The following is a 20,146-nucleotide window of genomic DNA, read 5'->3' on the forward strand; positions in this document are numbered from 1 at the left end:
GCGCGAAAGCCGCAGGATGTGAGCTGCTTGCATTATCGTTTCCGTTACGGGTTCGTGGTAATCGTGGTGTTTTCTTCTGTTTATCTACGCCCACGAGCAGCCGGTAGTTGCCAAAGATTATTGATTTAACGGCTCTTGATGCTCACAATACAATCTGCTGACTTGGAAACAATTCATTCACGATTGTAGTACTTATACTGTCTTTAATTGGAGAATCAAGTGAATCGCTGATATAGGAACGTGAATAAGTTCTAAGAACGTTTCGACTAGAAGTAACGAGTCATTTTAATATTATATAATATTATATAATATATTATATTATACAGGGTGGTTGGTAACTGGTGGTACAAGTAGAAAGGGGGTGATTCTACGCGAAAAAAGAAGTCGAAAATATAGAATAAAAATTTTTTTTTTAATTTTTTTTTTTAATTTTTCCATCGAGACAACGGTCTACAGTAAGATCCGTTATAACGTACCGCGCGCGTACCGAGCGAAAATTCAAAGTCGATTTTCTCGAAAACAAAGCCTCAAACGAAAAATTTGTATTCTATATTTTCGACTTCTTTTTTCGCGTAAAATCACCCCCTTTCCGCTTGTACCACCAGTTACCAGCCACCCTGTATAATATATAATATAATAAATATTATATGATAGTATTTAATATTGATACGAATGAGTTTTATTTGGAATAAAAATAACAATTTTAAATTTGAAATAACGGATCGCTTTAACTTAATTTTTATTTTCAAGATAATTTACGAAAAGTAACTTTATCTTACCTCGTGATCAAATCAAGCATCTGTATATAATCTTTTATACTAGTTAATCTCTTTAGATGGAATAACAAAAGATTTAGGGTTTTAAATATCGTATTTGAAGTACGATTTAAGTAATTTATAAACTATATCGTTGCACTTTTTTTTACAACGTAACTGTATTTGTTTTCATTACGATTATTTCTGAGTTACAAATGTGTGAACCATGTGTATATGGCTGTGAAAAATATGCGCTTTTAATGCAGTTGATATAAGAGAATCGTGAATTATTTCGCTAAATATTTCTTCAAATAAAAAATGACCGTATTTGGTAGACAGATTATGAAATAATTCAGAAGAAAATTATATTATTATTTCAATAAAGTGGCACATAATTATCGTCGCATAATAATATCGCACATTAACGTGTAATAACTGTCAGTCAAACGATATGATATATCACTACATAATATTGTATTAAATCTTATTTATTATATTGAATAACCATTTCTCAAATATGTTGTTTAAATAATGGCAAAGTGTGATCTTAAGACGAACTGTCGTAATCTAACGGTACCAGTTGAGGGTTAATAGAAATAATAACAGAAAACAAGTAATAGAACAATACGAAATAGAAATAGATGAAACGTAGAAATCCTTCACACGAATTACATTCAGATCGCTGTAATCCATCCATCCTGTATGCAATACCCGATTACGATGATAATTTCAAAAGGCATGGCAAAGAGAACGAATAACTTCGTAGTTAAGAGAGTAGATCTTCAATTCAATTTCATTCCTCTTCGCGTCAGTTCACGTACGTTCAATTATCTTTTCTCCATCTGTTGAAGAATAATGTAAACGGTATATTCCTGCAGAGGTATGAAATAACGTCTATATTGCTCCGGAAGAACTAAATTACGCTATAATTCAATATATCATGCAAGTATTCTGCATCCAGTTAACCCGTATTTATTGCTTTTATCTCTTAACACGTTGACCGCCACGACACCCGTATTCGGGTGTCAGCAAAGTTTCTGGTCAGGCCACGTAACCCATTTTCTTGTGTCGCTTATTTGACTACTTGCGAAGGATCGTCGTAGATATTTGAAAAGATATTCCATGATAATAAATTGTTAATTAATAATTAATTGTAATAATAGTTGAATTGTTATAAAATAAAAATACGAGAATGGTTTATTAAAAAAAATTATTTAGAATGTAAAACTCTAAAGCATTCTATACATAGGTGAGGTTGGTCGGGACAATTTGGACAATAAGTTGTTGTTTTCTTCGAATTCTTTTGTGCTTTTGTTCGGTCCATTCGACGTCTTTTATTCGCATAACATAGTTTGCATGCGCGTCTAACGCTTCTTCCGCAATCGTTTTTCCGAACGGCGATATTATGCCGACTCCGTCGAAGACAAGGATTTTTTGTATTTTCAGACAACCCTAATAATTTTGCAACTAATAATTGTCTAAATATTCTAATATTTGTATTTTTCCTTGTTGCAATTTTGTAAACCTTCAAAGCGTTTACAACAGAAATTCCCAGAAAGAATCGAACGCCAAGTTTTCTGTACCATTTGATTCCTTTTCTAATTGTGGTGGCATAAGAAACCATTTGGTCGGAATAATGTATACGACACTTTCCTTCGTTATATTCAACAACAGCTAGTGGTTTTAATGTTACGAACAAACGAAACGAAAGATCATTCTTGAGACCACCGCTTGAGCGACTCGCATTACTAAAATATCGATGGGAGCACCTAGCAGAGAACGCTTGGTACTGCTGTACGCGTGGCCTGACGGAGATTTCTTTGAAAACACGCGTGCCAGTCAACGTGTTAAAGAAACTTGTTTCGCGACGCAAACTAAAGTGTGATTTATCTTCTATATCGAACCATTACGAATCATATTTATATAAAGTAGGATTAGATTCGTTTTAACAATAAAACAAATTCAAATCTGTCCCTAAAATAAGCTAAAAAATCATGGTATAATTTACGATTTCATTGGAATTCATCATATCATATTTGAATTCAAGGAACTGGAACTGAAAGAACTTGAAACCACTTTACCAGTGTGAACTCGTGATTTATCTGCAATGTCCAGTTAGATTTTAGATGAAGTTGAGATTATTTCAATTTGGTAGTACGATATTATTTCCAGTTTGTTCTTCTATTTTCACGCAGCATCTTCTTTAACGCTATTTCCGTTAAGACGTCCAGTTAAAATTAGGTGATTTGAATTCAAATTACCTTGAGTCAAGTAACTTTATGCAAATCAAGTTAATTGAATTTAAGGAATTTGAATTCACGTAGCTTGGCTGACCTGAACGACATTCTCTCGAAGGTTTTAGAGAACAAAATATAATCGGTAAAACGATATTATTGTGGATATTGAAAAGATTTCGCATAAAAGTTGGCTTTACTTGGGAGAAAGTGTAATGGTAGAACATTACTCTTTGTCTCGACCAAAAGTATTAATTTATAAATAAGTTAATTTTTCACGAGATTCTATAAGCGCGGAAGCGTGTATTAAGTAATCATAAAATTTATAAACTAGTGTTAATTTTCAATCTTTTATATAACGATTGATTTATATGTAATTAGATATGAGCTCCTTAGATTTAGAAAATATAATAATCACAATAATATTAAGTTCTTAAGCGTTATGATTTTATTATTAATATCGTTTGACCATTTGTAGATAGATTCATAAAAATTTCTAAGTGTATTGGATTTCAAAAATCTTTTTTATAAATCATATGAAAATATTCAAATATTAAATTTACGACAGATACAAGGTAAGCAAACAAAATTTTGATCTGACTACCAGCATTTTATATTACACATTATATTTTACTTTAATCGCAAAAAAATTATCACTATTTTGATCGTAACTAATAAGTAGATTGAGGATAATTATATATCACTGGGAAAGTGAGAAAAAATGTACAGAATGCGTGGATAATATTAAAAAATATTCAGAGTTAAAGTAATTGATATAATATTCAGAGCGCAAGTTGCTAATTTGTGCATCGCGCCCTCCAAAACTTCAATTAATATAAAAAATATATATACATATACTAATTATAATCATATTATGAAATATTTATATTTCATGTATTTTCTTTACATTAACAAAATGTGTTTCTTTAGATCTATATGCGGCGGAGAGAATCACAAGTTGATTTATCATTATAAAATGGAATCGTGACTTAAAGAAAGTTGGAAAACACTGATTTAGAGCGAAACAAACCTCCGTTTAGATTCCACTTTTTTATTTATCTACATAAAAATATAAACAATCATCTACAGTTTACAGATAACTGTACCACGAATTTGACGTTAGATTACAAAAAGAAAAAAAAATATATTATAAAAGAAACGGGGATGATGATTGCACTTCAATCTTTCGTGACTAATTACACAAATAACGCAACGTTTTATTGCTCGCTTGGTAATCAGTGTAAATACGTGGTGGGCACCACGGGCAAGTGTGGCTGACGGTACTGTTGCCGTTGGCCTCTGATGGGACATGCAACTCACGTCATCACGCACGAGCTGCATTAAAGTCATTGCAAAGCGGGACGTTGCCTCATCGAGCGTTGGAGTTTTCAAGCCGATGATTTCAATGGCCGGCAAGAGCGTCGTCACCTCCGTGAACGCAAATAGACATTCAGCTCAGCGATTCTACCTTTCCGTTTTTTTCCTGCCTTTTGTCTTTCTGCCGTTCACTTTACGCAATTAGAATCGACGATCGATTGAAACGACCGATTGTTTATTTTGTCGTTTATCAATGTGTCATCAAAACAAAGCTTTCTCCATTCTTTGTCCGATGGTGGAAAATCTTTCATTAATTGGACGTATCCGGATCTGACAAAAATTGATTCAAAAAATATTTGTTATTCTCTTTGAAGAGTTTAATACCTTTTGTTGGCGTTAGAATGTTGCTTTCTCGAGTAGTTTCCAGTATTTTTGGAAAGCAAGTGTAGCTTATTGCAACAAGTATTTAATTTACTAATTAATAGTAGTAACGAATTAATAAGTGGTCAGATGTGGGTTATAAATTCCCGTTGCACAAATAGTTTTTAAAATTGTGTGCAATTTTATTTTTAATTTTATCTTATCTTAAATAGAATAATTTTGTTTCAAATATTATGTGCCATAGAGTAATCAGTTTACCTATCATTTATAAAATTTACCTGTGTAGAATTGTACTTTTATCACTAAATTTAGTTTGCTTATTATACTTGTTATTGTTATAAACGAAAATTTATTAACACTGGTAATTTATAATCTGTAAAATTTCGTCAATAATATTGGTTAAGAGAGTCCAGGAATAAATTTCTTTCAAAAGTTAAAGAGAATGGTTCTTGTATATTGAAGTATATGTAAAAATTGTTCTCTAAAGGTCTTTCCTTAAGATTCTCATGTAACTGTACAAAACGTATGAATTTATTCCACGTTGTTTATTGTTAGGAATTTAAAAGAAAGTAGTGGCCACTACGTGATTTGAATACTGCTAGAGGCTATGTTATAATAAGTAATTACTATCAAGAATTATATTATAACGATATGTTGTTTTATTTGTAAACTTTATAGTGTATGTCGAAGAAACTTCAACTAATTATCAGAGGACGTATTTCTTTTAATTCACACGCAGCAAAATTCTCTATATGATATCCTCTTTAAATCATATTAATTTTGCAATATTCGAAGATTATTCTCATTTTGAATGGAATCCATGCTATTACCACTTTACTATAAAATAATTATATTCAGCGCTCGATTGTTAGAAAACTTTTTAATATATCTTTATTTCCAATGAAATTTACTCAAATTCGAGTGAAACTAGAAATTACTTAATTTTAATTTGTATTTTACGTCTTACATATAAATACCATTGATAGTTTTTATTGCGTCAAGCACAGAATACGATTGAAAATAAAGTATTAAAAAATGAACAAATTAATACATACTGCAGTTCTCCAATCTTTTGTCTCAATCTCGTTCCAGTTTCAGACGAGTAAAAGATTTAATATCTTAAGAAAATCTTTGATATACAGTTGAAACGAAAAATCTTGCAGATTGGTAATTAGATTTTCACACTTCCCTCCAGTTTGAAAAATTTCCTAATGAAAAAAAAAAAAAAATACGATTTGGTTAAAAATGGAGCAAAAGATGCAACAGAATTAACTCGAACTCCTATGGATCATTTATAACCCAAGAATACGAATTGCTGACAGGCGCGAAACTGCTCGTTATTATTATTAGGTCATCCGCGTTTACACTGGTGTTTAACACATTAAAGTCTGATAACCGCTGTCAGTTACTTGATAATGATCGTGTCTTTGTATTGGATTACAGGCTGCAACGGTGCCGGATGCGGTTACCCTGGGGCTCCTGCACATAGTAGCGTTCGGTTCACAGGAACAGGTGCCGAAGACGTTATAGACGAAGAGGATGCCCTTCTAAAGGACACGATATTGCCCGAGGGCACAGTGGCTACGTATTCTTGCGAACGTGGGTTTGAACTTCTTGGTCCTGCGCGGAGACAGTGTCAGGTTGATGGCTCTTGGACACCGGAAGGGGTTCCATTTTGCGGTAAGTCCATATATTCTTTAAAAGTTACGAGAAAATGTTATTTTTTCAGTAGCCATTATGAGACATAAAATTGTATGAGGATCGAGTGAAAAATAGGTTCTACCTATTTCCCATTATATCATACAATTTATCAAATGTGGGTTGTATAAAAAGTTATACAACAATACTAGTCCAGCATAGAAATGAATGTTGCAAGTGCTCGGATGTTCTTGCATCTGTTTGTCTGTTTACATTTTTGAACAAGCGAGAAGTAATTATATGAAAAAGTTCTACAAGCGATAGACTCAATTCTTCGGTTATTTTAGGCGATACTTTGTCAACTAATAGTATTGGAGAATTAACGAGTAACAGTTTGTAAATTATTGAATTCCCTTTCATAATGTCGCAATTTTATACCAAATCAGATCGAATAATTAGAAATTTGCAAAATTCCATTTGTTTTATTTTCATAAAGTTTTTATATTTGTAAAGTTAATCATATTCAGTAAACTTTCTAATATTCCAGCAAATTTAGGTTTTATACCTCATTTGTTAGAACGCAAAAATAAGAATAATTTATTTATATTTTACTCAACCAAACAATTTATTATTTAACTTTTAAAATATAGCCTATAAATGGCATAGGTAATTTCTGATCATCTATGACTTCTAATTATAAGTTATATCTCAATACGAGTTATTCAAATTTTCATATAAGATTAAAAATGATTAATTTTACTTAGCAATTCTTTAAAATAAATTTTTATTTTGTTTAACACATTACATTTATTTAGGTATTAGATAGATTAGAAACTTTTTTTTTTTGTACGTGGAGAAATCCTCATGGACACTTCGCTGTTCTAATAATCGCGTAATCCTACGCATATGCTCCAGGAACCTCTTCTTATGAAGATATATAATCTGTTGCATCCTCTTCCCGCGTCCTCTTGTTCGAGCCAGTATTTGGCGTTAGGGGAGCCTTTTTTTTTTTTTTTTTTTTTTACGTGGAGGAAATCTTCATAGACACCTTACGACCCTTGTGCAGGCGGGCAGAAGGTAGTGCCGGATTCTTACCGGCTAAAACCTCCACGGACGGGACGGTAGACCAGTGCGAGAGTTGATCGTCGGGGGGGGGGGGCCCTGTGTGCTTAACATCCAAGCACCTTTTTTAATCGAGTACTCCCAGAAAGTACACCCGCAGCACATGCAAGGGAGGGGGCTGGCCGCTTGCTTGTAGTATATTAACTTTTAAGAGAAATTTTGATTTTCCGTCCTTTTCTTTTTGGTTGTAACTCCATGCCGAGGATTCGAACTCGTGACGCGTCGTTTTCAGTTCTGGGCCTTAACGAGCGTAGCTGGTTGTCCCGCCAGATAGAATCTCAGATAATCTCAGATTTACTCGGGTTCCCATTTTTTTCAAAAATCAAAACGCTTCCAATATTAAGGAATATATAGATTACAATGTTTTGTAAAATTTCAATATAACGGATTAGGCGGTAAATTGCAAGCATTATTTGTATTATTTATCCATTAAAGTGCCTTAATTTTTATAAAACTTACGTACTTTTTTTTTTTAACGTTTATTTAAACCAAGATACAATTTTTAATACATATTGGGTATTCACAATAAACTATGAATTTCGATAAGATGTGTTAGGCAAAAGTACCGATACGCGACGGTACGACGTAGCCATACTATATTATGTGTTGGTGTTTTACATTTTTTCTGTTTTAAATCTATTCTTTGGATTTAAGCCGCTGGGGAGCGGAGCTTTTACGTAATTTTGTATAAAACTTACGTACATATTCTTTGAACTGGCATTTTTACAAGTAACTTCTTCGATTCTTTGTTCGTTTAAGAATATTAGTTCCCCCAGTTTCTTTTCTTGTTAGCGTTGCGTTGAAACGTAGGAATCGTAAAGTTTTCGATGATTTAAATAAAAATGCGAAGAGAATATCGCATGAAAAAAGACACGGTGAATGGATTGCGCTGATAGAAAAATTCTCGCACGAGTCGTTGAGATAGGTGTGTAACCGGGAAATACGTTCGCGGATGTGGGCTTAAGAGAAAGTTTGACGTTCCGAGGAAACTAATGCGTACTTCCGGTCACGCCTGTATGAAGTATTTCACCGCGTTACGAATAGTTATTTATGAAACATAAAATTGTATTAAAACTTAATGACCATATTAGCATCAGAGACTTTTGTTTTTAAGTGAATCTTGAATATTCACAAATATTATAAATGGAAATTTGTCATCTCTATTTATGATGTCTTTAATAATGTAGAAATTAAATTCTGTTTGTAATATAATATTTTACGAACTCAAAGCCATTCTTTGGGTGAAATGATGTAATGACGTTTAATGATGTATCATTGTCATGTAACATTGCATTTTACTAATAATTAATTTGTGATTTCTAAATTACTATTATTAATAATTAGCTAATTTCTAAATTATTTAGATGACAAATAAATAAATATTTTTATTTTATTCATTTATATTATGAATAAAAGAATTAAAATATTCCAAATCATGTTAATTTGCCATAATTATGAAATGCATTTCGCTTTTTTCTTTTGTGAATTGTTTGTTTACAACACTCAATATGCATTAGTGTAAAAACGTCATGAAATAGACTGACACATCTAATAGAAAAATTGTCAATATTTATTTATGCATACATTATATCATTTATTCTCCACTGAAAGTTGACAAACTTGTTTAAATTTCCACAATATTGATAAATCTAATCAATGATAAAGTATTAGACAAAAGTGAATTAATTGTCAGCGTAAACAAATCAAAGATGACGTGTTTGATATAAAAATTAAAGCATATAGATAGTGGATGTTTTCTTTACGCTCTTGAAGCAAAGGAACAACGCAATCGACGTTATTTCCGTATTAAAATAGCTTGTATAAAAATATAAAATCTAAAATATTCGTATAAAGATGTAAAAAAGAAATTTATAACTAAAATTTCGGAAGGCGACTAACCTGATTCAGCGTGTCCTTGACCGAGGAGACCGACGACAGTAGAAGAAATGCTAAAGATAGTGGGGGTATTACACCGTTAAGTCTGAACCTGTTACCTCCTAAGAACGCCCGCGGCCTTCTCAACCTGGTGCGCATTGCTGACATAGGTTCACCATTTCGTCCTTCCCGGTCCAGCTCGAATTTACTTCCTCCTCCAACGTTCCACTCTGTCGTGAATACCTTTCAGGTTAAAGAATTGCCGAAGAATTGCCGAAGAATCTTAAATATGTACGACTTTGAGTGCTAAACATTCGAAGTTTCGATATACGAGTATCTAGGAGAATAAAATCGCATTCCTGAACGACATAAATTGAGTGTAAAGAATGTAATAGAAAATATCAAGATGTATAGCTTCTTTGAAGCTAAAACGCTCGTAGAGGATTGGGTATGTAAATAAATGACCAAATTATTTGAATAGGTGATCATTTTCTTTAGGATGTATGCAAAGGATTTCCAGAATTTTTTTTAATTAGAATAATTTCGTTTCCATTTATTTATAATGGAAACAATTGGTATGATTAATAGATAGAACGATTTTTTCGTGGAAAATGTGTCTGATCAATAATTATTATTTATAATTGTTGAATAGAATCACATGTGGCAAATCATATTTGTAGATGTCTGATTGTAGCAACAATCTGTTTTATAATAAAAACGATTGGCATTAATTAAAAGAAAATTTAATTAAAAGCATTCTATTAAAAATTATGAAATGACGAGTTGTGTCAGAAACCAAATTTAACTGTAAGTCTTCTGTTTCTTAAATTCTTTAATCTAAATTATTACAAATAACGAGGATCACGTGGCAAAGATGTAGAGATCTAATCGCGTGCTTTTCTGCTACAAATGTTCTGTAGATTTAAAAAAGAAAGAGACTGATGAGCCTGAGCTGATGGGCAAATATATGTTCAATGTTATACAACGTTATAATTATAATAATTATACAATTATATTGTGTCACTTAATGTATTGAAATCTTTAGAAAATATCTACATTATAATATTTTGGAATATACACCTACTGTTAAGAAGCAAACTAAAGGATTACACAATTGAGTGACACAATCGTTGTTTGGCTTACGAGTAGTATATTAAATATTTAAAATAGATATTATATACACGAATTAGTATGTTTTTCTTTCTTCTGATAGTTCATTTTTATCAATTAATTTGATCACTGAATGACGTAATAAGAGGGCTGAGAGCCTTATGATTACAATATTACATATAATAATTCTTTTACTTCTTCATATCTAATATATTTAATTTAAACGTGTAACTATATTAAAACATATAATTTATTCAATTTATGAAGAGATAATAACCTTAATATATTTATACAATATCAAAGCATCAGTTTCAACATGGGTAATTGTTTGAAATTTAAAAAAGCAGAATAGAATAATAGCATAAACAGGATTATAATATACGACAAATACAATATTGTAGAATATAATATATGTATAATAATAAATAAAATATATAAAGTACTGGAAATAAAATACAATGTATGTGTATATATTCTGATAACGCAACTTTCATTCATATTATTCGACGTGCGATTTACGGCAATATATCTAATTGAGAAGACCAAAGAAGCACTGTGAAAGATTCAGATCTGGGTCGTCATGGCACAAATTAGAAGTACATGATTCCGATACGCTTCAACTATCACAAGGACTGTCCTCCACCTTATTCAGCTTATTTTTGCAGTCAAAAAGGCACACAAGTACATTCCAATTACCAGGCTATTTATAATATTTAAAACGTAAATGGTAGTTAATTATCGTTAGATGTAACGAGCCAAACGAAAACAAAAATAAGTAGCATTTCATCGTACCTATTGGATTAATCGGCTATAAATTATCATCAGACCCGCACAAATAAATTAGAAGTCTATAAAGTGGAAATAATCGATGAAGCATCGATACACATAGCTAAAGTGTGTCTCTTGGAAAGTAGTTCCATTGCGAATCCAGGTCCCCATTAATCCGTTTACCGTTGCTAAATTCTATCACGCAATTTATGCCTTGGAAAAACGTGCCAATCTTTTGAATTGTTCATAATGCAAGCATTGTATTTCTTAGAAGCAACAGTAGAATGTGTTGGCTAATGCTTTCAAGCATTGGTTACGAGCGAGAAGAATCTTTATGTCAGTATCTTTGATAAGGAACAGGTTTTTGTTATTAACTGGAAAATCTATAGTTAAGTATGTGAAAAGAATTTACAAATAATAAGACGGTAACTGATTGCTATTTTCAGGCTTAATATCTTTTAAACTATTTAGAAATTTCGCTTAAGACGATCGATGAATTTAGAGGTGGTTGCTCCCAACGATAATTTGAAAACAAGAATAACAACTGGAGGAAATTATTAATTTATGTTTTAAATTTTCTTCTTCTGTTTGATATTAATATTTATAAAATAGTTCAAGAAACATGACCTCCTATTATATGAAAATAAAATTACTATCCGCAGAATGTTGTGCCATAATTGGTTCGGATAAGATCCTACTATAGAATTAATTATAGCATTCACATTTAGACATATGTAGCGATAATTTCAGAAAGAATGCAGACTTTTAGAGCAATTTTTTATAAACTTGTGAAATTTGACTTTATTTGCTTATATGTATTATACAGGGTGGTTGGTAACTGGTGGTACAAGCGGAAAGGGGGCGATTCTACGCGAAAAAAGAAGTCGAAAACATAGAATAAAAAATTTTTTTTTCCATCGAGACAACGATCTACAGTGAGATCCGTTAAAACGTACCGCACGCGTACCGAGCGAAAATTCAAAGTCGATCTTCTCGAAAACAAAGCCTCAAACGAACAATTTTTATTCTATATTTTCGACTTCTTTTTTCGCGTAGAATCGCCCCCTTTCCGCTTGTACCACCAGTTACCAACCACCCTATATATTATATATTATATGTTTATAAGAGACACCACGTATCTCATGATGTAATTTATTGTTATAAATTCTTAGATAAGTAATATCATCTTTCGAGAAGTTTCACTATACTCGGCTACAGATTAAGATTACACATCAAGTTTGCTATCGTATAACATAATGAAGTGACAAATTTGCAGTTAAATGTGAGTAATGATTGTAAGATTATTCTAAACATCTTAATGTACATTTTTAATTGTTGACAATAAGTCAATAAGATTATTTCATTGGTTTCTGTAAAATATATTCGATTAAGCGTAGATCATTTTCAAACGTAATTAATATTATAACAACTGATTGATTAGTATTATAATTAACTTCCCTATAAGTTTGAAAATGTGTACAAATTTCCTGAAGTAAACATCGTTTGCTGTCTGATTTTTATTTTTATACGTATATCGATATTAATGATTATAAGTATCTGTATTAGAATAAACATTGATAACAGCGGAATGTTGGAAGTCGTTCGTGAAAGGACACAGTTTACAACCGGAAATGTCGAAGAATATTGATTGCACAGGCCTCGATTCTGAAAGCTTCAAGGCTTTCACACGATCAGACTGGCCTCCATTTCCAATTACATATATACGTGTTTCACTATTACTTGTTTTATGCCTACATGCACATATATGAACACTTTTAATTAATGCCAAGTAATTTAAATTTAAAATAAACTAGAGATTTAAAGAATGTGAAAGAAAGAGGAGAAGATTCGATGTTAAAATTTAGTTTTGATAGTGTAATATCGATAGTTTCGAATACATTTGGGATACTATTAACATAATGATACGAAATACGCTTAATTACATTTAGAGAAAACTGAGAACATTTATATAAATTGATATTTTTGTGATCACAACTAAAAAACAGTAATTTGTTGCATCTGTTAAATTTTATTGCATATTTTATATATTTTTATATATTGCAGCCATCCTATTTATCTTTTTAATCTATAAATTTCTCAAAAACACATAAAAATCAGCATTGTAATTGTAAGCACTAATTTCCATCATTGTATCAGTGTCATAATTAGATATTTAAGTACCGAGTTTTCTAAGTTCATCAAATGGTATTTCAACTGAGGGAAAACGTACCACTTTGGTAATTTCAATCAGCAGACCTGAACAGCCAATGAACCGATAGTTAAAGCTTAGTCGCTGTCTTAACTGGAGAAAGATACTAATTGGAGCATAAAGATTTTCGATTTTTCAACTTCATTTATTCCGAAAGTTAAGCTTTGCTTGGCTTTAAATTGATAATAAAGCATCATCGACTATAGAAAATTGTCTAATTATTTATAATCAAGAAGATCAAAAACAAATAATATAAACATGTAATTTATAAAGTACTACTTTAGTAACAATTTAATGACTAGATTTATTCCTATAATATTTTAATATTTTACCATACCTAAATTCTTTTTAAAATGAACAAACGGAATTTTATCTTCGCTAACAGTTTCTTTACATAAAATATTATCGATAATCGCGTATTAATATATACGTTACATAGACATTAACAGGAGCATACTTTTCTAAATTACTTTATAATCCGATTTGTCTCGATATTCATTACCTATAAGCTAAATGATATAACATATGAATTTCACAAACATCCTAAGCTAAATTTTTGGATTTTTATTATAGGGAAATGATTTAAAAATTATCTTTCTATTCAGTTTCGTTTTGTCAAACGCGTACCTTTGTTGCAACTTTTGAACATTTTTTAACGATTTATTATCGCGGTACTAATCATACTCTTGAATTTTTATGAAATTAGAAGCACATATTAATTATTTATACAATTTATATTTATGTTATTCCCCTCCCAAGTATGTTAATATGTACGAGTATGTCACTAAAATACTGGCCATTTTTAGCCACCAAGCAACATCAAAGGTAGAGAATCAATAAAAGTAGATTTATTATGTGGTTTCATATGTGTAACCAACGATATACAGGGTGGTTGGTAACTGGTGCTACAAGCGGAAAGGGGGTGATTCTACGCGAAAAAATAAGTCGAAAATATAGAATAAAAATTTTTCGTTCGAGGCTTTGTTTTCGAGAAAATCCACTTTGAATTTTCGCTCGGTACGCGTGCACTCTATCACGTCTCGTTATAACGAATCTCACTGTAGATCGTTGTCTCGATGGAAAAATGAAAAAAAAAAGATTTTTATTCTATATTTTCGACTTCTTTTTTCGCGTAGAATCACCCCCTTTCCGCTTGTACCACCACTTACCAACCACCCTGTATATAAACCTCCTTTACATAGTAAACTAGTTAATTTTACAATGACATAACTTTTGAATGACTCGTAACAGTATCAAACAGCCACTATTATTACCATTCTTATTTCTGACAGACGAATCACGTACGTAATCCCCTTTTTTTGACGAAATGTATAGTACTTGTTGAGAAAATAGCTGGTTATGATTAGTTTGACACGGCCCCGTTTTCATCGCAAATAAACAAGCAAACAAATCCAGAATCTCAGCGGGAAATTGGTCAGTTAGCGTTCGAGCTGCAGTTTCTCGTAATTTTCTGCCAACCGCAAAGGCGGATTGCCACTTACGCGCTTATGCGTGAACTTGACTTTTCGAAGGTAAACTTCTGCACCGTTCACCACCAACTGGATGCGTAATCGCGCTTATACCGTAATTTTAACTGAATGCGAGAAAAGGAAAAGGATACCAGCCATTCCATCGATGCCATTCTAAACAGATTCGAGTCACATTATGTTTCTAGATGGTTGAAAGATAATTTCATAAGATGGGTATTTGTTTATAATTTTTAACATTGCAAAATTGATTTTTCATTGTAAAAAAATTTTGTTTAAATACGTTGAACCTTTTATAATAAAACTGAAAGAATGCAACCGATTGCATAGTTTCTGAGATACTGGTACGCTTAGCTTCAAGATATTTGACATATGTAAAACACGTTTGAAACTCTTAGGATAATCATTACATCTGTTGGAAAACTAGAAAAATTTAAGTAATCGACATAAGAAAATTAAAAACATTTTTTGCGGATATAAGTATTATAAAGAAAAAAGAATCTGTTAAAATCTATAAGTATTTATATCTACGAAGGATAAAGTAATTAGGTTCCGAAAAAATTCCGCATCGTGTGGAACCATACTATACGAAATGAGGAATTAATGCAAAAATGATGGTCAGTGTGAACAGTTAACAAAAGTTCATATTCTACTCCTTCATAACCGAGAGAAATAATTAATAATTTTAAATAATTAATTTAAAGCATTCACAAATCTTGCCGGTTTTTTTTTATCTAAAAAGCTTGGAGTTGCTACTTCTTTGTAGCAGAAAAATTGTCAAATGCAAAGGGTTAGCATTCTACGAACTAAAAATGGATTAAAAATGTCAGTATTCAAAAATTCCAAACGCAAATTTAAGACAACACATCGCATTTGCTCAGCTAAATAACATCGAATGACAGTGTCTGCACTTAAAAGTTCTCATTATGTTCTTTTTTGTACGGATTTCTCCAATTTCTCCAATTCTTGAACCGTGGTAGAGCGAAATTTGTAGAAATACCGTTGTACACGGGTTTTCCCAATTTTAAAACCGTGTTAATGCGAATCCGTATTGTAAGAACACTGTGTTATGTGAAGGATATCTGTACTGGTATGTTACCAATGTCAAATTCTTTATCAAAAGTTATCAAAAATTTTATCAAAAATAGAACGTTTACCCAAAAGTGTATATCTGCATATAAAGTTAATATACTTGTATAGTACCAATTACGGCACTAAGTACTAATACTATAGTACTGAGTTCTGGTTGGTAGAGTATTAGCGCAGTATTAGTAAAATTTAATATTTTATATTAAGCTTTAGTTATCATTTATTCATTTCATGTAATATTCTATTCCTAATTCGCGCTTAATTTCTATTTCTTAGATTTGTTAATATTTTAAATAAATCTTTTGCGAAATGCATGGTAATCGTTTCTGCAAAATGCATTGCAACGAAACTAATGCGCTGGTGAGGCAGTTTCGTTTCTACTAGTTATCAAGTAAAATCACGTTTTTGCATCTCTAGTTGCAGTGTGTAACTTTTACGCCGACTTTCACTTGTTTTCTTTCAATTTTTCCATCCGTAAAGGTACTAATCATTGTCTTTAGATCTTCACGATGACAGTTAAATGCTGGTATCCTTCATTTGTGCTTTTGCAGACCGTTTTCCTCGAGGAAACGCGTAAAATCGTATTTACTGTATTTACGAGTGACACGAAACAGTCAGCGATATTTTCTATGAATATAAAACGTTGATCTGTTATGTTAATCTTCGTCATTATCTACAAGATACTTTTTAAGAAACATGTAAAAATACCATTAGGAATAATATTGTATTTGCAAGTTTTTACGTATTTCATTAAATGAGATGTTTTCTCATTCATTCGAATAAGTTTATTATGAAGTTAATTATAATTATATTCATTATGCAGCTGGTTTTCATCCATTTCTTATAGAAATCTTGTTGATCAGAAAATGTAAAATTTTGTCAATTTGTTCTTCGGGTGGAAACCAGGAAATATGTAAATACGCATGTGCATATCAATATTTTAATGAGATCTTATAAAAATATGAAACGTAAAGGAAATGGTATATACATCTTTTTCAATGCAGTACATTCGAGATGAAAATACATAAATATGGTTTGTGTTTTATAGCGATTTATTGCATTAAATATATTAAGTAAAAAATTAGTTTGTTGAATAAATTTAATATGGTGATGTCATACTGCTTATGTAAATATTATATACATTCCTATATATATGTATATGTCGGGTTGACGTTAGACTTAGGGGCGTGTGACGTATCTTCATTAGGACAGGCCATCGTTGTTGTTCAATGGAGACTATATTTACAATTATATGTACAAATGTTGATTTAACAGAGTTTGACAATTAAACGTGGTGATTAGACACTCTTGATGTCAAAGACAACGTTCTTAGGTTCAATAACGAATCCACGGTCAACGGGAAAACTCTTTGTACAATTGAATATATTTTGAAACGCAAAGTGACGTTAGCTGTGACGCTCGGTATCTTTCTGACTGACTGACAAGACGATGTGTGCAAACTCTCCAAGGTGATCGCAAGAATAAAAGACTGATACGATCACATTTGTCAATTTCATATTGACAGGGGATATCGACAAAATTCCAGGCGTCGTTACTAGGCAGACCCGCGTAGAGCCGTCATTGCTCCTGCCCGGGGCTTGTTCGCTAATACAGCGTGTGTCCTTCGATATTGGTACTTCTTCTGTTAGGTAAAAACGTTCATCCCGTGACCGTGGCTACGTTCGGCGACCAGTTGTGTCACCTCGAGCCCAAGCCACTGTCACAAATCTCGGGCAAACATAATCAGATCGTGTCACAACAACTACTTCTAAGTTCTATTATTTAAGTACAGTTATAGTAAATAGTTTAGACCAAAGTATCGGGGATCTTCCTAAAATTCCAAAAGAAAGGCCCGATGTCCCTACATCTCCGACAAAAGATACCGTGCGTCACAGCTAACGTTACTTTGTGTTTCACAATATATTCAATTGTACAAAGAGTTTTCCCGTTGACCGTGGATTCGTTATTGAACCTAAGAACATTGTCTTTAACATAGAGAGTGTCTAATCACCACGTTTAATTGTCAAACTCCGTTAAATCAACATTTGTACATATAATTGTAAATATAATCTCCATTGAACAACAACGATGGCTTGTCCTGATGAAGATGCGTTACACGCCCCTAAGCCTAACGCCAACCCGACATATATATAGACCTAATATAGTACCTAACTGTATGTATATATACATGCATTTTCAAATTTTTATTATTAATTGGTAACAGACATTAATTCATAATTATTATATTAACACTTAACACTTTTACTGTATATTATATTAGAAGTGAGATAATTATCATTTCCCGCCTATTTCATATTTTGTTATAACCCATCCTTACATTTTTTAACAATGTTTGTTTTGTATATTGTCTTTGAAAATATCATTTTCCCTATTTCACATTGTCCCTATTATTTTTAGAAGATCATAATAAGGACAGAATACATATTGTATCGAATATATATTTTTCCTTCTCCTTTTTGTATATTTTCTCTTATATTGTATACTTTATCTCTTTTCGACTTAAAATTAGTGTAACAAGATATAGAAGGGTAAAAAATACTTTGATAATTAAAAGTTAATTAAATAACAACATATTTGATACTCGTATAAGACGAATATTAGATACGCCTTGTATCACCAGACATTAAAAATTTGCTTTTTGTGTGAAGAATTACATTAATAAACCTACAAAAATTTGTGAAGAACTTTGTAAATTTTAATTTACTGATATTATGTGTTACGTAATAATACAGCTGAAGGAAAAGATAGGTGGACAATTAATAGAAGTCGGTAATAATAAAGTTTAATCGAATTGTGATATTACTATTACATACTTAATTTGTAATTATTATATCTTTGCAATACATCGATTATTTAGTGAATAATTAAAATTAATATTTATATTTTTGTGCTGTATTAGCTGCATTTAACGAAAATTAATTGGTACTTATTTCTACTACCTGCCTGTACCTAACTGTATATAAAGTGGAATATTTATTCAGATTTTCTTAAAGAAATGAAACACCACACAGTCATGATCATCTTCGCATTAATTATACTTTCATATTAGAAGATTTACGATTAACATTCTCTATGCTTAAACTTACTTCGTGCATAGAAGTAGAAAAGATGTTCGCATCATGCATACGCGTGACCACTAACTGTGACGTGATAATCAAAATTGAACAATTACAATCGATCAATCATGGTTCAACCGCTTGAACGCTTCTTCGCATGTAAATCGTTTATATCTGTATTATAATCGTTAATAGAATACAAATAGGCTACTCGTAACATAAATATTTAAATAATGCACGTATAGATACGTGATTTGCGTAGAAAATGATGTAGTGATAATTATTGGTTTGCGGGTGAGCATATAAATTCAGAATTCAAAGCTTCATGTAAAATATATACATATACTTTATTTCAACGTTTTAAAAATATAATTTTTTAATATAAGGTGTGTATGTATATTTCTCCTTTATTTTTATATTTAATTGGATATATGCATATATGTCTTAATATTGTTTTATCTCATTTAAGTATTTGCATTATAATTAATGAATTTTTAATATCGTTAATTGTATATAAAGTATGTTTATCTGTTTAGGCATTTAATTAGTTTTCAATTGTATTAATTTGTATTTAATATCTAATAATCTATTACTTGTAAATAGTTAATCATTCGTGAAATGTTTGCCAATGCATATGCTTTTTAATTATGTCATCATACATGTCATACAGTTTCCGAGTCTCATAATTCCATTTTCTTAAACTTTATTCATTAGGATGATATTTTAGCGAATAGAATTAACTGCACTTCCGTCGACTAAATCCAGTTATTTGAACGTGTATTCCAATTATGGTCGAGAAATCATAGGTAGAGAGAACCAGTGAACTATTACACACGTACATTAATTCCAGTTATATTAACTATTTGTCTGCAAATCGCTCGTTGTAATTTTGATGTGTTTCCTTTTTCAAAATAATATGATATAAATTCAAAGAATAGTTAGTTATAATCAAATCAAATCAAGTAGCACTAAAATACAATACATATCTAAGTTTTGTTGATGACCTTAGTTAAAACAGGAATTGATTAATAAAAGTGAAAATGAGAAATAAAAGTCCATGGAAATAAAGAACTTTTTAGAGGGA

General features: G+C 31.3%; 1 protein-coding gene across 2 annotated transcripts in view; it reads left to right on the plus strand.

The window, feature by feature from the left end:
* LOC138183904 (uncharacterized) overlaps positions 1–20,146 on the plus strand; it is an 81,457-nt gene that overhangs the window by 17,909 nt on the left and 43,402 nt on the right. For both annotated transcript variants that reach the window (XM_069121424.1, XM_069121435.1), the window contains exon 2: positions 6,131–6,367. In XM_069121424.1, coding sequence (XP_068977525.1) covers positions 6,131–6,367 — 237 coding nt within the window. The remainder of the gene's footprint in view (positions 1–6,130; positions 6,368–20,146) is intronic.

The sequence above is a fragment of the Bombus flavifrons genome, chromosome 1 (assembly GCF_040668555.2).
Source record: "Bombus flavifrons isolate JBK064 chromosome 1, iyBomFlav1_principal, whole genome shotgun sequence".
Classification (NCBI taxonomy): Eukaryota; Metazoa; Arthropoda; class Insecta; order Hymenoptera; family Apidae; genus Bombus; species Bombus flavifrons.